The sequence below is a fragment of the Protopterus annectens genome, chromosome 1.part0 (assembly GCF_019279795.1).
Source record: "Protopterus annectens isolate FY-2018-M chromosome 1.part0, PAN1.0, whole genome shotgun sequence".
Taxonomy (NCBI): domain Eukaryota; kingdom Metazoa; phylum Chordata; order Ceratodontiformes; family Protopteridae; genus Protopterus; species Protopterus annectens.
Window position 1 is genome coordinate 390,412,662 of NC_056725.1, and position 26,756 is coordinate 390,439,417.

At 37.8% G+C, this 26,756-nt stretch overlaps 1 protein-coding gene across 4 annotated transcripts in view; it reads left to right on the top strand.

Annotated features, from left to right (window-relative positions):
* The window catches only part of EML4 (EMAP like 4), a 1,975,061-nt gene that overhangs the window by 1,124,025 nt on the left and 824,280 nt on the right, over positions 1 to 26,756 (top strand). For all 4 annotated transcript variants that reach the window (XM_044060268.1, XM_044060269.1, XM_044060261.1 and 1 more), the window contains exon 2: positions 8,666 to 8,848. In XM_044060268.1, coding sequence (XP_043916203.1) covers positions 8,666 to 8,848 — 183 coding nt within the window. The remainder of the gene's footprint in view (positions 1 to 8,665; positions 8,849 to 26,756) is intronic.

The following is a 26,756-nucleotide window of genomic DNA, read 5'->3' on the forward strand; positions in this document are numbered from 1 at the left end:
ACCTCCATTTGAAAGTCTGTATCTGGAATGTACCAAGGGGGAGCTAATGCCAGATAGTGACAGATAATATTACACAATTTTTTCTGTATATGTGGAAAAAGTTTCCCATTACAGTCAGATCAGTCATTAACTTCAGAAAGAATCTTTGTGTGTGTGTGTGTGTGTGTGTGTGTGTGTGTGTGTGTGTGTGTGTATGCGCATGTGTTTGTGTGGATGAGAGAGCATATGGAAGTTAAAAAATATCAAAATGAATTTATGCATTCACGCTTCTTGAAAAACTCCAGGTCATTAGCTTGGCAAGTAAATCTGTGAATTTATGAACCTTATTGCATTTGCAGTGTTAAAGTCTTTGAAGATGTTTTAGGTTTTGAGCCACAACTTCTTAAAGATCACTGTTCTGAGCATCCATACTTGTGATGATGAATCTGAAAGAATCTTTTTAGTTATGAACAGTGAAGTATATATTGTTTTTCTTTTTTTTGCCCAAGTTGCCTGCTGATCATGGACCCCATCCCAACTAATCTGCCTATTCATTCCCTGCTGAGACAGGCCAGCATTTAGGCAGGCATCAGGGATGATTTGGCTATTTTTCATTATGCGCTACCAACTCATTGTGCATTCCAGGATTATGGGGGTGGGATCCAGTGGCCTGACTGCATTGGATGCCCCTCACTTACATAATGGATGTCACCTGTAAACAGTTCTGTCCTCTGTTCTCAAGCATAAGATCTGGTTGCTCTGGTCTCTTCCAGAGAAAATTCTGCCCAGTGTGCTCTCTGAGCACCAAGACCCAAGCTTCCTCCTGGGAGATGTGAGCAGGTACCGCTTCCCCTTGCCTGGCTCCTCAGTTGAAGGGGTAGTTAATCGAACCTTGTCTGCCTTCTGCTTAGGTTGTAGTTAAGGCTCCATCCCTTTTTGCCAAGGAGACAGGCTAGACAAGTGTATGATTTGTTTACTAACTAAGTCACATGATAGAAAAAGTAAAACATTTGAAGCAAATTCTGTAAATGTTTGCCCTTCTCAGTGCGCTTAATGTTTGCATTTATTTTAGGCAAGATGAGGCATTATTTTTAAATCAAAGCTTATCAACATAGAATAATATTTGGTTAGCGGTTTAGTTTCTGTGGTTGCCTAGAAAGACTGTAGGTTCAGTTATTTTGTTTTGAAACAGCAAATGAGTTTGGTCAAAGATTAGATTTTTTTTTTGTCTTGTTTATATATAGGTTATGACTGTCAACCATTTTAATGATGTAATCTGTCTGCTGAAGAACTGTCAGGCATTTAAAGCAGATTTCTTTTTTCCTAACCGCATATCCATATGGAACATTTTCTAGGTCAGTAATGATACCACAGCATTTAATGCTTTAACCCAGTTTGTACTTAAATTGGTGAGGATAAAAGTGTATGCATGCTTTGTAATTTGTTACATGTATATCCAGTTTACTACTGAATTTTGTTGGTCAAACAATAAATCTAGTAACTGACTTACTTAGGATTTGCTAATAATAATAATAATAATAATAATGTCACCCATCCATCCACAACTCCCTTTTTCACATTTACCACATGGGGTCAGATTGTCACATCAGCAGTGATTATTATTTAGAACCGATTTTCACAACACTGTGTGGATAGCCTTGCTGCAGTTGTTCTTCCATACCACACACACACACACATGAATGCACACTCACACCTACAGCCAAATTAAAGTGTCGACTCCAGCTAACGTATGTCTTTGGAATGTGGGAGGAAACTGGAGCATCTGGAGAAAACCAACACAAACACAGGGAGGACATACAGACTTTGCAAAGAAGGTGTGCCAGCTGACAGTCGAACAGGAGAACGTCTTGCTGTGAGGCCACAGCTCTACCCACTGCGTTACTGTAAATATCTTACATAATGCATGTCTGTATTAGTATCAACAGTACTGTTATCTTTAGGTTGTCAATAAAATTTGGTTCACTGAATGAACAGCTTGAGTGAGTGAGGATACCCGTGCCAAACTTCTTTTGATTTGATTAGATTTTTGTTGAACAAGTATCACTCTTTTATAAATAAGATGGTTTATCACTGTGTCTGGGAAAGAACTGTATTTTAAAGTTTGAGACAAAAAGTTTTGTTTACAGGTCAAATAATTTTTGGGATAGTGCTTGTCTGTTTTGTTGTTGCCCATATTTCTTATTGCTTGAGTTGGTTATTTCATTCCAAATTTTACTATGTTCATGGTCCGTTAAAGTGAGTTGCCACATCTTCTGTTAGCCATGACTCTTCAAGAAGAGCAATAGAGATTTTTCACACCCAGTGTGGATTGATGCATATTATACCATGACCCCCCATTAATATTCCAAAACGTGCACGCTGATTGGCCAGCGTGCACGTTGTAAATTGACTTATACTAATGGAAAAAGGTCCGGTCGCTCGGACTTTTTACATTAGTATAAGTCTCTTTTAAAACACTGTCTCGCTATGTTAAAAGAGTTTAACATAGCGACACAGGTTTAAAAAAAGCAACGGAGATCTCCGTTGCTTTTTTTAAAGCTGTCTCGCTATGTTAAACTCCTTTAACATAGCGACACAGTGTGTAAAAAGCAACGGAGATCTTGCTTTCTCCGTTGCTTTTTAAACCTGTCTCGCTATGTTAAATGGGTTTAACATAGCGAGACAACTTTAAAATAAGCAACGGAGCTCCGTCTCTCTGTTGCTTATTTTAAAGCTGTCTCGCTATGTTAAACCCATTTAACATAGCGAAACAGTAAAAAGCAATGGAGATCTTGCTTTCTCCGTTGCTTTTGGCCACAGCTCTGATGTACTGCGTAGGCATGCGCAGTACATCAGAACTGCTGCGGATACCAGACAGCTACGGAAGGGCAGCAAAGAGGCATTATACAATGCCATTATATAAGAAAAGTAATTATTTCTTTTCTTAAATAATTTTATTTTATTTTATTTATTTATTTTACATTTGTTTACCGGGCTAGTCCAACTGGATACATTTCCATTTTCAGCAGAGGCCCGGGGAGAAATGCTCCACGTTGAAGTTAATACAAACAAAGTCTTTTACATAAAGAAAGTAATTAGTTTGTAAAATACATCAGAAATAAGGTTTATTTTAAATTCTAGTAATTAAAAAATATTAAAAAGTAAGCACATTATCTCAAATTTCTTTACAGTACAAGATTGGAGAGATTATACTTTAGTAAAAACATTCAAGAAGAGTTTAATTAAAAAGGTAAGTGTAAACCATAGAGAGAAGTATATACATTCATAACAGAGGCTAAATACCAAGGGAGAGGTAGAGAAAAAACTACTCAAGGGCAAAGAGTAGAAACAGGAGAGAGAAGGAGATTTAGAGAAAAGTAGTTAGTAGAATCATGAGATTAGTCAGGATTGATGCATGGGCATAGCCAGAGTGTTTTTAGATGTTGTTTGAGCTTTTGTTTAAAGAGGAAGGGTGATGAGATAGAAGTTAGAGTGGCTGGTAGACGATTCCAGTATTTACCTATAGTGTTGAATCACCTGCTATGTTATTGGACTTACTTATCTTGACCAGATGTTTGTTAGAGGAGCGTAAAGAATTTAGGTTAGAATAAGGAGAAATAAGGTCAGACAGTATAGGAGTATTTTTAGGTTGGTAAAAAATTCTGTGAACAAAAGTAAGTTGGGAGAGTAGTAGTGTATTTTCTAGTTCAAGCCAGTGTAGTTGTTGTAGATTGTGACAGTGGTGAGTTCGAAATGGGTTTCCGGTGGCAAATCTAGCAATGCTATAGTATGCATTTGCTAGTTTAGTAAGGTTATTTTTCTTTAGGTTTGTGTATATGGATGAGGCATAAAGAAGAGTAGAAATAAGATGAGAGTGTGCAAGTGTGATTTTGCTTGTGGAGTTAAGAAGGTTTTAATTCTATATAAGGAGCCAAGCTTTCTATTAACAGTTTTAATAGTGTTATTAATATGATTATCAAAAGTGAGGTTATTGTCAATTAAAATACCCAATAGCTTAGTGGTAGAGTCAGGGGCTATATGTGTGCCATTGTTGGATGTAATTGTGAAGTCTAAGAGGGGAGACTTAATATTAGGCCTGAAGAGTAGGAGTTTGTTTTTTTTAGCATTCAAAAGGAGGCAGCGTTTCAAGAACCATGCCTCAACTGTGCTAAATACATTCTGTGTGAGGGTTAGTAGATCAAGGGAGGAGTTTGCAGAGCATATGAGTGTGGAGTCGTCTGCATATTGAATACAAGTAGCTTGAGGTATTGCTGCATGTAAGTCATTTATGAATAAAGAGAAGAGGAGAGGTCCTAGGATGGACCCCTGTGGTACTCCAAGAGAGACTGGCAGAAGGGATGAAAGAGTATTATCCCAGAGAACTGCCTGTTGCCTGTTATTAAGGTAGGAAGTGAACCATTGAATAGCTTTGGTATCTAGAGAGAGGGATTCAAGGGTTTCTATGAGCATATTATAGTTTACCATGTCAAAGGCTTTTGACAGGTCTATAAAGAGTGCAGATGACAGAATATTATTATTGCCGTTTCTGTTTATACATTCAGTAAAAGATAGAAGAGCTGTTGTAGTACTATGAAATGGCCTAAAGCCATGTTGACAGTTGGCTAGTTGGTTATATTGAGTAAGGTGGTGCATTAGCTGATGATGAATACATTTCTCCATGATTTTTGCTAAGGGAGATAAGAGTGCAATAGGTCTATAGTTAGAATAGTCATGTGAGCTACCACCTTTGTGTAAAGGAATTATGTGGGAAATTTTCCAGATAACAGGTATGGTACCCTCACTGATGGTTCTATTAATAATGAGAGATATGGGATAGGCAACTTCTTCAGCTGCTTTTTGAAGGTATTCAGATGGTAACTGATCAGCAGAAGGGGTACAAGGTTTGAGTTTTTGGATGAGTTTAAGGATGTAAGAAGTAGAGATGGGTTGTAGTTGGAATATAGGGAGATTAGTAGATGTGCCAGCATGAATATTTGCTTTGTCTATAGTAAGATGACTAGCTAGTGAATTAATGGTGTCTGTGAAAAAGGAGTTAAAGGCATTGGCAGTTTGATGTGAGGTATTCTTTTCGGTCCCAGAAGGTGAAGGTGTAGTAGAATGGCCTGGGTGTAGGAGTGAATTTAGGGTTGACCAGAACCTTTTGGGGTTGTTATGATGAGTTTGGTGTAGTTTACAATAGTAGTTTTTTTTATCTGTAAGAACAGCTTTTTTAGTGCTATTTCTTAACTGTCTAAAGGCTTGTTGGTCTGAGGTTGTTTTTGTACATCTCCATTTAGCCCAAGCTTTGTTCCTAAGTAATATTTTCTGTTTTGTCTCTTTGGACAGCCAGGGGGCAGGTTTAGATTGAATTCTGATAGATTGTTTTGGAGCATGTTGGTCAACTATCGATAGGAATTTGGTATTGAAATATGTGATGGCATCTTCCAGTGTTAGGGTTTTTAGAAGATCCCATTTACAGGCTTTTAATTCATTTTGAATGATAATAGGTTGAAGTGTTTCTTGTTACGTAAAACCCTGTAGGTAGGAATGTGATTAATGTCACTCTTTTGTCTTATGATGTAAGTTAAGGAATGATCACTTACATCATCAGGCAAAGTTCCTGTTGTATATGTTTGTTGCTGTTTGTTAATAAGAATCCAATCTAAAATACTTTCTTTGTTATTGGGTTTATTAATTCTTGTGGGATTAGAGATTAGCTGAGTAAAGCCATGTAGATTAATGTGAGATGAAGAATTCTTTGTATTAGTAGAGGACCAATCACAGTTAAAGTCTCCTGAGATTATAGTTTCTTGTGGGTAGGAAGAGAATATCCAACTTAAGATATTCTCAATTGTAGTGTAATTATTGCCAGGGGGTAGGTAGATACAGATGATATAAATAGATTTTTTAGGGTTAAGTTGTAGTTTAGAGGTAAGGATCTCAGCTTTAACATCTTTTGGAGGGTCAGAGGGTTGTGCAGTGATTTCTAGTCCATTTTTAAATAGAAGTGCAACTCCTTCGCGCTGCATGTCCATTCTCAATATGTTATATCCAGGGGGAAGTATTGCATTATCTTTAGTACTAGGTTTTAGCCATGTTTCAGTGAGACAGAGAATATCAACGGAGTGAGTATCAAGGAGAGCATGGAGATGAGCAATCTTATTGTTAATACTGCGGATATTGAGGTGTCCTATGAGTAAGGCATTAGAGATAGTGGTAAGAACAGAGGGGATAGTGTATGAGGTATTGTGAGGTAAATTAGTGGAGTTGTCAGTTGGTCCAGGATTGGGATGTATGTCACCATCACTAAGAGTTGGTGTTTTTAGTTCAAATGATGGTTTGCAGGAGAAGTTGGTTAGGTATTTGATCCTCCTTATGTTTGGATTATTGAAGTTAATGTGTGTAAGTCTATGGTATTTGGATAATAGGTAGCTGGGGGTACATGTGATGATTAAATGAATATAGGTTTGGATAGGATGTTGGAAGGCTGTTTGTCTACGACAGTAACTAAAGTGGTAATAGTTAGGTGTTTCATAAGAAGTTAGGAGATAGATGGTGACTAAGCCTAGGGAGCATAAATATATGAATGTTAGTTTGGTTAGCGTAGTTTTAGATATTAGAGACATATTGCTAAAAAGAGTTATAAAGCCTTTGGATATAGTTAATATTTAAAAAAAGGAAACAGGTTAAAGTAAAGGAAAGGTATAGTGTAGTTGAGAGCAGTAATTAAGTGAATAAGGGGAGGGTAGGTGTAGAGAGAAGGATAATATAAAATAAGTTAAGAAGGATAAGGTGGTGATGTAATAAGAGGGAGGTAAAAGAATGTAGAAGGGAAGGGAGTGGAGTTAAACTAATAGGCAGTTACAAGAGATAGGAGGGCTCAGGGAGTGGGTGTGGTTAGGGAGGTATAAGTGTAAGAGCACCTGGGGTGGGTGGGATATGGGGGTAGGGTGGGGAGCGAAGCGGGGCAGAACCAGTCAGTGGTTCGTTCGGAGCCTATCAGACCTTCCAGGGAGCTTATTGCCAAAGTAAGTCAGTCAGTAATGTCATAGTATAATAGCAATCAGTAAATAATGTCATAGTATAATAGCAATAACCCACGCCTGGGTGTGGGTAATGCGGGATTTACCCACGGTTGTCTTTGTTTGGTCCCTCGGGCTTCGCCCTCGGGACCAAACCTAACCAACCGTGGGTAAATCCCGCATTACCCACACCCAGGCGTGGGTTATTGCTATACCATTCCTTCTTGCATAGCATGCTAGTTATTCTGATAGCCAGTAGGTGGCAGAAAAGAGCAGTGTAAACACTGCACCTTCCTGCTGAGAAGGAAAAGCAGGTCTTTTGCCACTTTGTCATACCATTGGCCAACTCCTCAAGTGGCAGAGTGTGCTGTTTTGCTGACTCCTTTCGCATGTTGTGTAGTTAGTTATGGAATTCTTTGCCAGTCAGCATTTATCATTTTTACACCGCATTTAAAACTTCTTTAAATTTGGTTTGCAGCAAGTATTAAATCCATAGCTCTCAACCAATCAGGGACAAATCCAGAAATAATCAGGGACAGTCAAGGACACTTTTAAAATATTAGTACTATTAACTTGAGACATTGACAAATTAAGTGAATGAGAATTAATATACATTTCTTGAAGTAAAAGAAGTCTATAACTCCAGTTATTGCCATTATCTATTTAATGTAATTCACCACCTTTACTCCAAAAGTTACCGGTTGTAGTAGGGATTAAGAAGGACTGAGTCAAAATCAGTGAAGTCCATGGAGGGATTAAGAGGGACAGAGCTAAAATCTGAGTCAAAATCAGTGAAGTTCATGAAAATCAGGCACAGTTGGGAGGTACGATTCCGTCAGCATTGGTCGTAACACATTTTACCTGTAAGCTGAGTTGTTTCACAGAGGATGAAAGTGCTGTATTATTATTCTCCTTGTAGGAGTAAAAATTGAGCAGTATAGGGCATGTAACTATAGGCTTTAGATTTGAAGGAAGAGAAGCGTCACACTTAGGAGGTAAGATTATCAATAGAAGAAAAGAGTCAAAGAAGGAGGAACTGATTTCTTTTTGGTTCCTTCTGAAAATAAGTTGATTCAGGATGTATTTTCTTTCTCATGCAGGGTCACTGTGTGTGGAACCCATTGTGTCCCTTGAGGAATGATGTTGCAGGTGGGGGAGGAGTAACTTGCCTTTTATTCTATCCATAGCTAATACAAGAAATGCCATTTTTTTCTTCCTGTGTAGTCAGAGAGCAGAACCTTTGTCTTTCAGGGGACTGTAACATAGGCATGCAGGTGTACTGCTGTATTCCTAGCTGGTCTTCCGGGTTTCAGACTGCAGGAGGTAATGAAATAGATAAACTGATTTTTGTGCTCAAGGTGGATGAAGTAGCATTTTATGTACAAAATGTAAGTACATCTGTATGCATAAAGGAGTGAGAGAGTGAGAAAGCAAACTTGAGACTATTCTGGTTACAATTTACCATATGGTACTTAGTGAATGTTGTCGTGTTATGTGATTTTGGCTTCTTGTAGAACACATAAATGAATGCAGTGCGCGTATATGTCAGAGAGAGAGAGGGAAAAAAAGATGGGTACAATTTGCATATGTATATGCATGTGTATGCTCTTTGAAGAAAAGCCCAAAATAAAATTTAAATAACATCCCAATTTCTTTTCTTTCAGATGATAGCATTTCTGCTGCAAGCACGTCTGATGTTCAGGACCGTCTTTCAGCTTTGGAATTGCGAGTCCAGCAGCAGGAAGATGAAATCACGGTACTTAAGGCAGCCTTGGCCGACGTACTGAGACGTCTTGCCATTTCTGAAGATCATACAGCATCTTTGAAAAAAATACCACCTGGCAAAGGTAAAGGCCGTGAATTCATTTGCAGAGTATATATAAGACCATATCCAAAATGTCTATTTACCTTACCATGTTGGAATACTTAGCTTATTTGTATTTGACAGCATGATAAATATGAAGAACAAACATCCTTGGAATTGCTTGCTGTGAAACTTTATAAGGCAAGCAGAATAGGCAGAAAGGTGGAAAATAGGATTTATTACAAAGCAATGCAAAATCATATACATTTTGAGGGGTGTGGGATCCTAGCATCTCCTAGATGAGGGCTTGGAGAAAGCTGAGAAAAGAAATTCTGGGCGGGATCTTCATCTTTAGACCTTACCGAGCAGTTCATTGTGAGTGTTGGCAGCATAAAGAGGAGGTGGACATAGTTGAAGACAGTACCATACTTTCACTGCTCAGGGATAGCTGAGGACTGTACCATCCCTGCACTGCTCAGACATAACTGAGGACGGTACCATCCCTTCACTGCTCAAGATAGAGCTGAGGACAGTATCATTCTGTCAGTGTTCAAGGAGGCCACAAGCAAAGTTTTCAGTGCACTTCTGGCAATCAAATAAAAAAAAAGGTTAAGTTCGTGACAACATTAAGAGACCACCAAGGTGGTGAGGGAAGTACATGTGTAGGTATGGGAATGTAATGTGAGAAGAAAGAGGTACATACTTTGAAGGAATTGAAGGCTGATGCCATCATGGTTTAAGCTTGTAATGTCATCTGGAATTTTGTGTGGTTAAAGTTAAGAAAAGGAGGATGTGGATGCACATGGGGCTGTATCTTGAATGAAGACGGGTTACTTTAGATTTAAAAAAGTAAAGTACTTCAGCACTTAAGGAAGTAGGTACTGATGTTCTCCTGGCTGAACTGACCAAAGAGAGTGGAGGAGTATGTTACTGGTTGGATTCTAGGGTTGCCACCTATCTCTTTTTGCCAGGGACGGCAATTATTTGGGAAGTTGTGCATTTCAAAAATAAATAAATAAATAACTAAATAAGTAAAACATCTCAAATGTTCGGAGATTTTAGGACAAAAACTATTTCCTAAGTTTTCTTTAATAGTTGCATAAAACAATTATTTTGTATATGAAATGCTTAAACATTATGTGAAGCAGCAAAAATAACTCAAACACTGCAATATAAGTTGTTTTTTTTTTTTTTTTTGGCAAAAAGGTGAAGTTCTGTCCTTTGCAGTGCCTGTGGATATGGTTTGCCCTACAAAATTTCACATTTCTATAAAAAATTTCCCACTTTGGGCATTTGAAAAAGTGGCAACCGTACTGGTTTCATGGAAACCTGGGATAAATGGAAGAGCAGCTGCATTAACTGTGAAAAGGCTGTGGGCCATTTTCCTATTATGTGACCTCTTTGTCTGCATATTATGTCCTTATGACAAAACTGGGAGACCTTTTGGAGATGAAGACAATATAACCAAGGAAAAAGTTCCAAAATGAAGGGGAATGGTGTAGTTTTACACTGAAAAGGTTTCAATAGCTAATATTTATATTATGGTATGAATTTTGATGTAGGTTGCAGATTGGGTGTGGTTACTTTGTATTGGCGTTGTGAAATGTGCTTATGTTTTGCCATGTACAGGTACTTACATATCTGTAACACGCTGTAATTTGTGTTTTGACCTTAATCCATGAAATGTTGTTTACTGTAGTTTTCAGTGAATTCTTCCAACAGCTTTCGGTTATGCTACCTGCTATCAGCTGTAGCATGTGAATATTCTGAGGTGAGGAGCAACACATTAAATGGTTGACCATACCTGTGTTCTCCCATCAGAAGCATAGTTAAGATGGGGAAATGGGAACAGTCACTCTGTGTGAACTGTGTTAGAGGACACGGTTGGCAGGTATATTTTATTTATTTATTTATTTTTTCTCAGCAAGAAATAGTAGACAGTGAGGGTTTTAGGACCTGTTGCTCTTCCTAGAAGGAAGAAGGTATGAATGCCAGATGAGAGATGTTTGCTTTTTTAAATTTATTTTATTTTGTTGCTCCTCAGCCTAGGCAAACTAGATGGTGACAGTCACATCAGTGTACATTTTGTTAAGCATTAAATGAAATCATTGTCAATGTGGTACGATCTACCAGAGTTGGACATATGCACATGCGTACTAGTCTAACTGAGAATGTTTGATAAGATTATACTTCATTCTGTTTAAAGAAGTTTCATCTTCTGTTCTCCTTCAGCCATTCCTTTTCTAGAGAACTGAGAATGTTCACTTTCTATTTTACCTAATTCACAATGATTATACTTGCCTTTGTTTAGCCTTTGGTTCTGTGTTTTTTGCATGAGACTCATTTTATTGCTGGAGGTAATGGAATGTACGTTTACATTATTGGTAAATAATTCAGTAAAATGTGAGCCGGATGACTTCTATTGAATTTTTAGTTTTGCCTACAAATCTTCACATGACCACTCCTTTTAGAAGTCATGACAACAAAACACTGACAACCACATATTGGATGTGTGTTGTAATGCGTTTACCTGTGTTCAGGTTTGTGAAGAGGTGGGAGGTCTGATAAGAAAACACATTGGTTTCATATTAGCTGATTGCTCTGGATTTACAGTTCTGTTAATACCTGCATTTATTTCTTGTGGGTCTAAAATGCTTGGCTTTCCGAGATGTGTTAAAGCGTCTGATTATCTTTCAAGACAGTGAGAAGTGCCTCATGTTTCGATACTTGTCCTCGCTTTATTTTCAGACTTCTCCGGTTTTCCCTCTAGTAGGGTAGTATAAATGAAATATCATATTTTATTGTTTCATTTCTGAAAGCTTTGATTCCCAGTGAAGTTTTTGACTTAGTCTGGTATTAATTTAAAAAAAAAATTATTTTTCATGGAAGAGCCAGCTGTTCTTGAACCTGTAGTTACATTTTTAGAAAAATGTAAGGAAACAAACCAAAGATCTGTCATTTGAAGAATTTTTACATGAGGACAAGTGTTTTAGATGTTTAGTTTTGCTGTTGGGTAACTGGTACCCATCAGTTCTTTAGTATGAATTATTTTGTTGAGCCTTAGCATAAAATTAAAATCAGCACTTATACTGCAGTAGAAATTAATGTTAACATTGTACTTACTCTTACTGTTCACGTTATATTATAACTTTATGTTGTGACTTTTGTGTCTCATTTTGTGGGTTCGTTACTGCTGGTACATACTGTAGTTACTGTTACTGTTCATATTTTATATTATACCTGCTGTATACTTATTGTATCTCATTTTTCTTGGTTGATAACCATGGGATGAAACTGAAAATGGTCCAGTCAAATCAGTATCCTAATCTGGTTAACAAGTATAAGTAAAATAAAATCAAATGACATCTTGGTAAGATGAGCAGATTTAAAATGTTACTCTTTGTGTTACTTTGTTAATAATGAACTAGAAATATTTGTGTAGTGTCTGTTATTTTTTACTGTACTTGTTTTCTTGCCTATATCCCTTCTATTTTTTTAACTTTACATTTCTTTGGAATATAACCTAGATTCAATTACATGTGTATATTTGTAACACTTATATGCTGATGATATACCTGCAAAACACCAGAAAATAAATTGGGGGGGGGTTGCTGGGCTGTAATACCTCCCCAGACTGTGATGAAGTCATGTCTTATTGATTTTATTAAAAGGTAATTGCTTTTGTTTTTCCATTTCTGTGGCTGGTAACTCCTTGCATGCTATTGTGCATATGCGGAGTTTGGATTTCTGTTAGAAAAATAAGGTGGAAAAAAACGAAATCTGCTTACTTGCTTGGACTGTGACACAAGCACATGGAGATTAAAGCAATTATTTGTGTAGTATCTGTTATTTTTATATACTTGTTTTCTTGCCTATATCTCTTCTGTTGTTTAACTTTACTGTACCTTTCTTTGGAATGTAACAACCTCTGATTCATTTACATGTATGGACTTGTCTTCATGACATATTAAGAGGAGTGAAAAGTCTGGTAATGGTGCTTGAAATGTGTCTGGATGGGCTGCTGTGCAAATCAGAGAGGAGCCATTTCCTATTGGCTTTCATTGCCTTAAATGACAGTTACCAGGGGTAACCTAAATGAAAGTGAAAGTAGTCGTTGCCTGTTAGGATTTGCATGAACGTCGGAAAATTTGTTTTTTTTCTTTAGTAAATTGTGGTACTTTTGACAGACAGCCAGGACAGTGTGAGAGTATTTTTTTTCTTTTATGCATTTGTGTGTGCGTGAGATTGTGAACTTTACCATATACATTTGACAGCAACAAGCTAAACTGTGTTACTGTGGCTTTTAGGAATATTGAGAAATTATGTAGGTATCTGAGAAAGTAAATATTATTTAAACAGTCTTGAAATTAATACTTTTAGCAGCTGAAATAGATTGTAAACTTTTAGAAGAATATTGAATTTATTTTGTGAAATGTCAGCAACAAGCAGTGGTAGAACTTTCAAATTAGTATTTCAGTAAGTACTTTAGTTCACACCACGAGTTGCAAGATTTTTTTTATAAAAGGAGAGTTACCTGTGAAATACAAATTAAAGAAAGATATTGAAATCATTGAATAAACAATACTTTACAAATGATTCATATAAAAGTGTAAAACAAAGGAACGTGAGCAATATATGCCAGACTTTATTCATTCATTCACTCCATCTCAGGAATGGAACAGGAATTGCAGTGGGTTACAGAATGGTCTGATAACAGTGAGATGAACAACATCACTCTGGCATTATTTATGTATTTATTCATTTGATCATGGTCAGATATGGCTGTAACTGGAGGTTAGATCTATATGTGCATGCCATTCTGCATGTACAAAGGCTTGTAGTCAGTTGATTTTATCCTTCTGACAGGGTTGAGCTGAAATACATTACTGTGGATATTACTTATTTATTCATTCATTTTGCCAGAAGCAGACATTTGAGGTGTACACAGTCAATAGAATATTTGTAATGGGTGGACAAATGTTTGTGTGTATGGAAGGTACGGAAATAATTTCTGTGGCAAATTATTTTTATTTTGTTATAGTCTGATATTTGAGGTGCATACAGTCAAAAAGCAACTGTAATTACTGCATAGGGGTTGCTTTCTGCATAAAAACAATTCTGACTGACCTTGGTTCAATTTTCTCAACTTGAGCAATATTTTTTCTAGCTCTGCAGGACTAATTTGCCTTTTTTGAAGCAAGTTTGAATACTTTACTGTTGTCTCTGTTTATGTTTATCCCAATGAGGCTAAAATATAAATCTAAAAAATCTTATTATAATTCTCAGTACTTAGTGCAAGTAATTCAAAAAACATTCCTGACACCTTCAGAAAGACACATTAATAACTCTGAACTTTAGAAAAAAACACCCACAAGAGAGCCCATTCATAAAATTACAGAAACAGCATAAAGCCTTGTACAATGTATTTGTTTAGCAAACCACATAATTACAATGTGCTGTTAAAATGAGCTGAAAACAGTAATGCAAACTGAAAGATAATGAAAAAATGGCTTACTGGAAATGTCTTTAACCCGAAGAAGAATAGGGAAGTTGATCTTAATACTTGTTCTGTAATCCTAATGTGTAGATTCTTAATGTGTTGGACTACAGTCCACAAGGGACCATATTTGCAAATACTTCACACTTGCTGTAGCATGCTACTACTGATGTTTACCCCACTGTTGAGTACAGCAGAATTGCTTGTTTGTCCCTGAAAAAACTTAGAGCAACATGAGGGACCCATGAGTACTACTACTCATTTTTAAAAGTGTGTAAGGAAACTTCAAAATTTTCCATTAGCATTGCATGTCAGTGAAAGAATTATGAAAATGGCAGTGTCCATTAAAGTCATACACACACTTAATCTGTCACCTAACCTAACCATAACCATGATTCTAACCATAAACACTCACCATCAAACACAGAATCAATCTATCCCCTTACCTAACTCTTACACTAACCCTAACCCACATAGATTAACAGACACACACACACACACACACACACACACACACACACACACACACACACACACACACACATCTACATACATACATACATACATATGTAGATATGGATGTAGTAGTAATCTGTGAACAGCTGCAAAGTCAGCATCATTAACACTGATGAACAAACATCACAATGCTTCTGCACATGCCCAGAATCTATTCCACACAGCATGCACATTATAAAACAGTGTTTTTGCACTTGCTATGGCCTTTGCTAGTTATTTATTCCAACACCAAGATTGCACATTTCCTAGGGGAAAGCAGCATATTCCCCAAGCCCAAGGATAGTCTGTTGTCATACTACTGTCGACCATCTGCATTTTCATCAAACCGTATCGACAGTGCACAGGTCAGTTGTAGCCAGCATCAGCTACTAGTAGGTAAACATATTATTTGTTGACATTTGATTACCGGACAGTCTGACTGATTAGGTGCCCATTTTGAGCAGAGGCCTGGAAGAAAAGCACCAATGTATTAGAAAAATAATTTTACAGTCTTCAAAATTAATACATTAACATCTATAGTTTAATAATTATAACAAATTAAATATAATGTGAAAACGGTGGTTAAGAATAGAATACAATTTATATGACTATGATTTAATATTTAGAGAAAGGTTATCCACTTTATAGAGAAATTAAAGATAAGTTAGTATAATACAAACAGGAATTACAGTCTGAAGTGACATAAAAACACGGTTATGGCATATTTAAAAAGAGTGTTGGGAAGAGTGATTGAAGTAAGGAAGTGAGTGAAGAAGAGAGAGTAAGGAGGTGTAATGAATGAATAGGGACTTGTTTATACTAAGGAATATAGTTTATTCTGTGTTTGAGCAAAAACAGAGCCAGATTTTTCAAGGAAGACGTTCGGAATGGTTTTAAAAGACTGGAAGGAGGGTATTGACCTTATGAGTAGAGGTAAAGAGTTCCAGGTCTTAGCAACATTGTATGAGTACAGACCATGCCCAGCAGATTTCACAGGTTTGTGGACAGAGAGGATTTATTGGTTATTGGATTGAAATATATCTACTCACACAAGCAAATATTTGTACACATATCTATATCTATATAAATCTATACATATATATATATATATATATATATATATATACACACACACACACACACACACATACATGAGAGTCATACCTGTCGAGGAGATTTGTACGAAGAAGAACGTAAGTTTAAAGGAGCATAGAGATTTAAATGTGATGTACTGTTGAATTTTCATTTGGCTTGCATAAAACTAAAGGCTTTGAATTGTAATCTAAATTTAGCTTTCATTGGAGACTTCCTTAAGCTATGGTAGATGAGACTGACAGAATTTGGCGGCTAGAATAGAGAAACTGAACAGTGGATGGAGTTTTGTGCTAAGAGTTTGGAGTACTGGGCCTGAAGCTGTTGGGAAAGAATTTGACAAGACAAAGAAGTGAAAGTGTCTAGCTGCAGTACTTTAAACAGGAGTGAATGGAAGAAAAGGTTGGCTGGCTAGCTTATGGGGTAGTTTGTTTTCATGAAAGAAAGATGGTGGCATTCATCTTTTGGAGATTTGGTGACAAAGAGTCAGATTTTATTAGAGATGGACTGGAGAGCTGTAATGAGTTTAATGAGGGCTGTTGGAAGTTAATGGCAGGGCTGTATTCAAGCTAAAGAAATTAGTAGACTGTTGTCTATAGCTGATCTGGCAGGTGGGGATATGGTGTGAGGCAACTACTGAGCCCTAAAAGAGCTGCCAGTTGATTTTAAATCTGTTTTTTTTTTTTAATTTATATGAGTCTGAAAATTTGGAGTTTGATGTAGCCATATGCATAGTTGTTGTCTGTATGTTGTGATTCAAAAACCAAAACAGCCTTAAAGCTGAACTCCAGTGAAACAGTACTCCAGAGTGGACAAGCAGTATAAGATGAATAACACCAGCTTGCAAAAACACCAAATAGTTGCAATAAAGCCTCAACCCACCAAAAACATAAATAGTTTATCAGAGATGTCTGATGGATTTCTGATGATGCCTTCAGGTGGAAGGCAAAAGAGCTAAGAAACTATGTAATTAGTAAACTATTTGTTTTATTGGCGAGTCGAGCCTTTATTCCAGCTATTTGGTGTTTTTGCAAGCTGGTGTTATTCATCTTATACTGTTAGTCCACTCTGCAGTGGTGTTTCGTGGAGAAGTTGAGGTGTAAGGCTGTTTGGATTTACACCTACTTTCAGCAACCAAAGTGAGGTTACATGTTTTGATTAGAACTTTCTTTGAGTTTAAGAGTGGGAGGGGGGTTTAGAAGGTATCTGGTTAGTACCAAAAGTCATGGCTGAAGTGTTGCTAGTGTTTAGTAGAAGTTTTTTGGAATGACATGATTGTTTACAACTAAGAGTTCTCCTTACAATAGGGTGTTAATATCTTTTAAATTACTGTGTCATCAGCTGAGCCAGTTGATTAAAGCTAAGAGATCACATTAGAGTGTTTGCCAAAACTAAGTCAAAATTTGTCAAGTCAAGCTCTTCACATGTAGTAAATGTGATACAAATTTGTATATGAATGTCTTACAGGGGGCTGTGAGTCACACATGTACACAGATGCACTCAAGCGCACAGATATGCATGCACACACACACACACACACACACACACACACACACACACACACACACGCACAGAAACTAAAGTGCATTGAACGAATCCGAAGGGCAAGAATCAATGTACTTCTGACTGTTGTGACTTTGACTGTAGTGCAGTCAGTAGGTCATTCCTTCTTTGATTACTTGCTTAGTACTGATTACTGGATTAGTACTGACTGTATGCAGAGCAGAACAGCTAATTCACCCAGTGCAGTGCAGCATGCATGCATGCACGCACTTAACTCTACACAATGTACACACTTAGAACCAGACTGGAGCCATACCAGTTCACCTACAGCATGTCTTTGGGATGTGGCAGTAGAATGATCACCATGCAAGAAGCTACAGAGACACTGACAAATGTGCAGACCCCATACAAAAGGCACGCCAGTCAAGAACTGAACTGGAGAACTGATTGCTGTGAGCCAGTGACACTGACCTTTGCATCAACTCTGCTGCTTCCATGTCAGATCACCGAAACCCCAATAATGTCTTTATAGCTGTGCTGCAATAATAGGCCCAAAGGGCAAGGGATGGCAAACTGGTAAAACTTTAGCTTAAGCTGCTTGAATTATGCCACTTTAGTTAACTTTGGTAACGTGTTAAAATTAATTTAAAAAATAGCAGAGGAAAAAAAAAGACAGAGCTCTGTGTGGCCAGAAGGGGTGACTTTTACTGCATTTTAATTATACAGATAATTCAGTTAGCATGACTCACTCCCCATTTCCTGTTAAAAATGCTATCGCAAATTAACAGTAAAAACAAATATGTATTTGCTCACCTTTTGCATATAATCTGAAAACCACTCCATATAAGACCATGATATACCAAATGTTAATAAATCATCAGTTGGTAGCCCTCTCCCCATACACACAAAATGCAAAATAGTAGGCACATGACATGCTGGAGTGTTACCAAGCGTGCAAGTAAGTAGTACTGATAAAGGTTTTGTGGTAAGTATGTAGTTAAGTAGCATTAATAGTAAGCTGTAATTCATCAAATGAACTGTAAGAGAGAAAAGATAGCAGCACAGAGTTAAAATCATAGGAAGTCGTGAGCAACTCTAAGGGTCTATTTTCTGTAAGCAGGCACACTAGCATTAATGTCTAATTACTGCTAGTAAATCATGAAGGTTTGTGTATTTGTATTTATTCCTGTCAATTCTAGTAAATGGTGCAATTTTTTGTAGTTAATTTAAGTGGTATCCAAATGCTTTAAAGATTTGTGTAACACACAGCCACTAACCTTTGGAATTAATGCAAGTAAACAGATGTGTTTAAAAAAAACATATCAGATTACTTCTCCCTTGTCTTTTTATTTTATGATATATAACAAAAACAAACCTGGCAGTGTAACAAAGCTGGATTAGCTAGTTAATTACAGTGGATATAAAAAGTGTACACACTCCTGTTAATATGCCAGGTTTTTGTGATATAAAAAAATGAGACAACAATAAATCATTTCATAACATTTCCCACCTTTAATGTGACCTATAACCTGTACAATTCAATTGAAAAACAAGCAAATCTGTTACGGGAAAAAATATAAAAAATAAAAAACGTACAATAAGCTGGTTGCATAAGTGTGCACACTCTTAAACTAATACTTTGTTAAAGCACATTTTGATTTAATTACAGCATTCAGTCTTCTTGGGTAAGAGTTTATCAGCATGGCATATCTTGACTTGGCAATATTTGCCCACTCTTCCTTGCAAAAGCACTCCAAATCTGTCAGATTGTGAGGGCATCTCTTGTGCACAGTCCTCTTCAGGGTCACCCCACAGATTTTCTATTGGATTTAGGTCTGGGCTCTGGATGGGCCATTCCAAAAGTTTAATTTTCTTCTGATGAAGCCATTCTTTTGTTGATTTGGATGTATGCTTGGGGTCATTGTCATGTTGAAATGTGAAATTCCTCTTTATCTTCAGCTTTCTAGCAGACGCCTGAAGGTTTTGGGCCAAAAGTGACTTGTATTTGGAATTGTTCATAATTCCCTCCACCTTGACTAAAGCACCAGTTCCAGCTGAAGAAAAGCAACCCCAAAGCATGATACTGCCACCACCCTGCTTCACCGTGGGGATGGTGTTCTTTTGATGATGCAAAGTGTTGTTTTTGCCCCAAACGTACCTTTTGGAATTGTAGCCAAAAAGTTCAACCTTGATCTCATCAGACCACAACACATTTTCCTACATGCTTTTGGGAGACTTGATGTATTGTTTTGCAAATTTTAGCTGGGCCTGGATGTTTTTCTGTGTAAGAAAAGGCTTCCGTCTTCCAAACCTACCCCATAGTCCAGACATATGGAGAATACGGGAGATTGTCACATGTAGTACACAAGTACCTGCCAGAAATTCCTGCAGCTCTTTCAGTGTTGTTGTAGGTCCTTGGCAGCCTCCCTGACCAGTTTTTGTTTTGTCTTTTCATCAGGTTTGGAGGGACATCCAGTTCTTTCCAACATCACTGGTGTCCCATATTTTCTCCACTTTTTGATGACTGTCTTCACTGTGTTCCATGATATCCAATGTTGTGGAAAAATGTTGGTATCCTTCTCCTGACTGATACCTTTCAACAATGAGATCCCTTTGATGCTTTGAAGCTGTCTGTGAACCATGGATTTTGCTGTAGCAGGCAACTGAGTAAATGTCAGGAAAATCCTGCTAAGACAGCTGAACTTTATTTGGGGTTAATCAGAGTCTCTTTAATTGATGGCAGGTGTGTACCCCAGAAGACTGAATCTTCTTCTTCTTCTTTCGCCTTTTTTCTGGTTAGGAGTCACTGCAGTGGATCACTTGTCCACTCATGATTGGCAGTGGAGTTTTATGGTGGTGAGTTGTCAGCCCAACGGCCAACCCAGAGAAGGCACACACACACGCTTTCATGCCTAGGGCACCTGGAGGAAACCCACACGACCACAGGGAGGACATGCAGACTCTGCACAAAAGGCACCCCAGCCAAGGATTGAACCAGAGAATCTCTTGCTGTGAGACAGCAATGCTAACCACTGCACCACCATGGCCACCCTCCCCAGAAGACTGAATGCTGTACTTAAATCAAAAGGTGCTTCAACAAAGTATTAGTTTAAGGGTGTGCACACTTATGCAACCAGCTTATTGTACTTTTTTTATTTTTTATATTTTTCCCTTAACAGATTTGTTTTTCAATTGAATTGTACAGGTTATAGGTCACATCAAAGGTAGGAAAAGTTTTGAAATGATTTATTGTGGTCTCCTCTTTTATCACAAAAACCTGGCATTTTAACAGGGGTGTGTACACTTTTTATATCCACTGTATAATATTGACATATGATGGAATGGACAGTACATGGTAGCAACATTGTCTAATTTTTTTTTTTTTTTTGCCAAGTATCCTTTAATGGAAATCAATCAACATAAATTACATTTTATCAAAAACAAACTACATTAGATCCCGCAAGAGGTGATAATATCTTGTATTTGGTATTAATCAACATGAGTAATCACTGCAGCACCCCTACAGTATCATCCTCCCTTGTAAGATCTGACCATAAAGTGGTCACTTTTGATGTCACCATCCCCTCTGACCCCCACTAGCTAGGGTCAAACAAAAAAAAAACTTCTCCAAAGCTGATTACACCCTCCTGAGGGATGGTATGAACAGCTTCACAGCCCCTTCCCCCTCTTTAGGAACTGGCACCAATGTCCAAATCTACACCAAAGTACAATACGAGCACTTATGCAGATGCATGGGATCAGGAATACCTGACAGGAAAAAAAATCATCCTCTGCAAAGAAGAGTAAACCTGTCTGGTGGACATCTGCAGAAAATAAACTATATAACAAAAGGAAAAAAAAAAATTGCTGTCCAGGACCAAGAAGGAGCAGGTGCCCAATTGGAAACAAGCTCTCCTTAGCTGGAACAAGGAAATGAGAGCACTAATGAAATCCTCTAAAGCCAACCTCGAGTCCAAATTGGCTACATCTACTAGAGACAATCATAAGGCCTTTTTCACATATGTCTGCAGTCTTACAGGAAGCACCCAGATCTGTTTAGAACTGGTGGTCAAGGACACCACGTACACAAATGCTGTAGATATAGCCAACCTACTGGCTGACAGATTCAGCAAAAACTTCACCCCTGTGTCCCCCTCATCAGTAAATCAGGACATCCCCAGTACCTGCCCCCTCCCCTTATCTCTAGGGAACAGGTCATCACTGCCCTCTCAAAGGCAAAAAATACAGCCTCCATGGGACCTGATAACATCCCAGGCTGCATCCTGCATGAACTCAGCTTTCCTTGACCTAGCCAAATCCTTCGACACTATTCCCCACTCAGGCATAATAGATAAACTCTCTTAACTAGGCATCAATCCATATGTTACCTGATGGGTAGCAAAGTGGGTCACTGATAGAACCCACCTAATCAAAATAGGGGAAGCCACCTCAAGCAGTAGACCCATAATGAGCAGCGTACCCCTTGGGGCCTCTGTTATTCAGGATATACTTCTCTGAGATGCAGGCCAAAACCAGTGGGTTATGGCCGACCAAGTTTGCAGATGACTGCAAGCTGGGCACGGTCATCAGTTCCCCAAGTGATGTGGATGTTCTCCAAGAGGGTCTCACCCAAACAAATGACTGCTACCAGAAACATGTCCTCAAGCTGAATGCCAAAAAATGCATCATCACCATCCTCTTTGGGGAGAGTAGCGTCCCCACATATTATCACATTAATAACAACGTCCTAAGCATGCAGTCAATAGTGAGGGATTTGGGCACCCAGGTTGATAGCAACCTGACTTTTGACCACCATGTTGCTTCAGTTGTACAGAAAGCTTTCTACCTGTCCCACCTCATAAGTAAGGGTACCCAGGTACAAGGAGGTCATAACATCTTTGTATTCTTCCCTTATAAGGCCAATTATTAAGTGCAACATCCCCCCCTTGGCATGTACCTCGCAAAGCAGATGCAGCAGCTGGAGAGACCACAGAGGTCCCTCACCAGGAGAATCCAGGGCCTCCTACATCTTCCCTACAAAGATAGGCTAAAAGCCGTGTCCCTCTACTCAGTTTTATACAGAGTCCTCAGAAGTGACCTCTGTCTGGCATACAAAGCAATTTCAGACCCCGCCTTGATGGGACTGCTGCATTTCTGCAAATCAAGCTCCGCTGAAGTAATCCGCACGTGTGACCTCAACCTCATCTGTGACATCAATAGGACTTGTTGGTGGGACAGATTTGTGTCCCAGAGACTCCCCATCTGTGGAATAGACTCGCTCTCTAAGTCAAGCAGAGTACCTTGTTATCCCGTTTTAAGCACATCCTGGATAACTGTATGGAAAACAGAAAATTCACCCCTGGGGTTCCACCTGTGTCCCTGCTGGACTTGTCTAAACATGGGCTAAACTCTTGGCTAGGCCTATAAGAGCCTGAGGGCGAATAGCCTAGTAACTTCCTATGATCATATTTTTTGGGGGGGGGGCTCAACCCCCCCCCCCCCCCCATCAGATGGCTAATGCAGGGAATACCTGCAAACCCACCTATTAATAATTGTTTGTGAGGTCACTGCAACTTACTTGGAGAGATTGTGATTTGACAATCTGTTGCATTTCATACTAAAAGCAACTGCCTACCTCACACCTTTAGTTGTCCTTTTTATCTTCACAGATCAAGGTTAATGCCGATACTTACACAGCCTGCTAGAATAACATGCACAGACATTTTGTGAACTGGTGAGTCCCCATCACCTTGTGTCTTCACAGAGTCACAGTGCAGTTTTAGGCATTGACGAAGCACAGCATCAGCAGTAGTCAGTAATGTTTCTGCACTGCACTGTTGCCCAGATGTAGCTACTTTTAATTATTGTTCACCTTCCAGTACATTTCATTATTGTCATGCTAAATTAAAGTCTTCCATTAACAATTGTTTATAATGTGCAGCACAGAAAATAACTAAATAATGTAATTTTTAAGTTAAATGCAGAACTGTGTCTGTGCATATTTTGTGGGGAATGATACGCAGTCTACACAACATGCTATGTAAAATGAACAGAACAGTTTGCAGATCAATGCAGTTTCATGTCATTATCCATATGACTGTAGATCTTGGTGCATTAACAGTTTATACGGACAAACAGTTATTGTTTTTACTTGATTCGGACGTAGGATATTCACAAGGCACACTGTGATATTTCAGGGAGTAAGGCAGCAGAGCAGGGCCATGGCATACCAGTAGAGACAGATATTAAGCAGTTGACTGTTGTCCTCCATATAACCCTTACATACAGTCACGTTTGTCTGCTTTTGATGTAAGGCAGACATTGGGAAGCATTGCTACTGAATCTTGTAGTCGTTTGGAGCGAGAGTCTGAATTTTTTGTTTGTGATGTCATTTCTTTTTACATTAGGACTGTGGTATCCCATCTTTGGGATGCTGATTTAATATCCATGCTTAGTTATTGCAAAGGATTAAGATGTCTTTATACAGAGGGTATAGTGCTACATTGTAAGTCCTTACTGGAGTGCTAATAATGTGCAGGAATTCTGTTGTCTTCAGGCTACTGACAGTATTGGCAGTTTTCCCTAAGCCATCATGCACCCATCTCGTGCAGGGAGGAGTGTGTTTTCCTTTTGTAGCCAGTATAGTGGGTATCTAACTGTACATAATACAGTCTGTCCCGTGTCTCTCTGTATTCATCCTGGAACCTGAAATTGATCAGTCTGTTCTCTTTGCTGTATTCACATTGTGAGAAGAAGTGGAATAATCTGGGAAGATTTAATTGTTTTTTTTTTTCAAATAACAATACTTAAACAGTAACCTAGCATTATTAGAACTATATCAATTTTTAAAACATTTGTTTGCATAATTAGTAAAGGATTAAAGTAAAAAGTATAACAGCCAAAAGAAAATCTGTAAACTGGTAACTGTACCTCTGCCTCTGTGAAAAGGTGTGATGATGTGAGGTATTGTCAGCTGTGCCAGTAGTAGTAGTCCAATGGATGTGCAACATATACCAGCATAGCTAGCTGGAGTTTTGTAATGATTTCTATGTCATTTTTATATCAAGCTAATTTGTACAGATGCTTGTGTTGAAAAATGTATCTGTGAAGCTGCTTGTGTTAAAAATGTACCAACAGTGGGTCCTGCTGGACAGGGAACAAATATACCTGTATGTCAGAATGTATTGTAACTATTGAAATGAATAGATTGTAACAGTTGATACTGCAAGTCTGGAAGAGAAGAGCTTAATGTCAGTCCAGCTAACCGTAAAAAAGTAGTATGAATTAAATTATCTGGTTAAGGCCATAAATATCGTATTATAAAGTGGTGTGGCTATGGGTGCTAAGATGGTCCCTGTTTTCACCATCTTGTTTCTCTGTTGGTGGGAAACTATTGTGTTAACCAAATTAGAATGTTTTAGATTCATCCTGTTATAGTAGATACATTGATGATTTGTTTTTTTGTTTGGACTGGGTCTTTACAAAATGTATATACTTTTTGGATGATATTAATTCTAATAATGCTGGTTTGAAATTTATTTTGAGTTGTGCTGAAACAAGGGTTAATTTATTGGGTCTCAGTATTTCTATGAATGTGCAGATTGTGAATGTTATTATGTGGGAAAAACTATCAGGGTTTATATAAAAGGATTTATGATCATCAAACAGCCATTAGAAAAGGTGATTTTACTAATGCCCAAGCCAAGGATGCTAGTGAGTGCCCTAATTTTAGGAAGTTTACTTTTTTGTGTTAGATTTTGTTGATCCATGGCAATTTGTAGATGACTATAATAATATTTTGGAAATTAAAGAATTAAAACGGCATGTTTCTTTAAGAGCAGATCGTGCCCCTAGTCTTAATGGGTTCACTAATATTAAGTGTTTGTTGAAGAACTGAGTTATTTATTAATGATCGTTTTAATACTTCATTTAATTTTATTTTTTATTGGTCCATTTACTAATTTGAATAATTGTTTTATTGATGTTTGATATTCATTGGTTTTCTGAGAGCAGCTTTTACTATTTAAACACGTTTTATGAATCAATTGTTTGTTCTGAAGAAGTTCATAATATTAAATGAATGAAAGTACTTAACTATACTATTGTTTAGTCTTGTGTGGTCTTTTGAGTTTTTAAGCACTTTGTTTTTTTAAGTATTCGTGTTTTTAGTGCCTTGGCCGGTAGTGTTTGGTAATTTTATTATTTATTTAACTAATTTATTGTTGTTTTACTGCCCTCTGATGATGTGATGCTTTGACAGGTACAGCTGAAAGTGACTTTCTTCAAAAGTAACTAATTGAATCATTAACACAACTTCCTGTATGTGACTGGGAAGTCTTTACTGTAGGCAAAGTACTGGTGTTCAAATGTGTGCTTTGTTTTACATTTTACCCTTCATGAAATGCATTTTGAAATACTGTTTTGTGTGACAGTGAGTGCATTTAACAAAAGTGTTATACATAGGGTGCACTCACATATTGGGTTATAAAGTACATGTAGCTAAAGATCACAGCAACATCAAATGTGACAAGCGAGGGCTGAAGTACAATTCTTTTCCTTCTCTTTTTACTTGATATGGTACACTTGTTTGGCAAATTTAGTTTGACAGTGGACTTGTAAGTCAAAAATTACTTTGTCTGGGTATCACAGTAAGTTATTCTTTCTGTGCGGTGAGAGTTTATGTTGAATCAGTTTCTGTGACGTTCACAATGTTATTGCATAATATGTTGATTCGCTTGCTCCACACTGCTGTGCAATAATAATAAAAAATAAATAAACTGCAAAGGGTCCATATGTGTTTGTTTTGGCAGCTGGAATTACAGAGAGATATTGCTGGCAAGTACCAGGAAGTGAGGAAAGAGCTGTATCCTGACCTTAAAACACCATTCACATAAAATGATGGACTCCACTACATGCCTGTTGATACTGCAGGCATTGCTGAACAGCAGTACTGAAATGTAAGCTGTCGAGTGAGTAAAGAAACTTCAGAAGTCAGAAAAATTAGTGTACAAAATGAATTATATGCTCTCAAATAGACCACTGCACCCCAACATCCTCCAAAACTAAACATATTAACTCGGTGGCTTACACTACTTCAGAGACAAAGAGAATAGGAGGTTTTCAAACAAAATCATTTCCTTTACTCTATGATATTGTAGCCTCAAAATAGCTTGTTTACTTTAGGAAAGTTTAGAGTTGTACCCCTGTGCTGGGAAGTGCAGCAGAGTACAAAGCAACTGGAGAAAGAAATGGTGTTTTCTCAGAAGTACCTTCAGGTTTGCATTTGCTTACTTCTTGTGCTACTTTCCTTTTGCTGGTTTCACCATATCTCATGCACAGGGACATTTTATTGCTTGATGTGGCT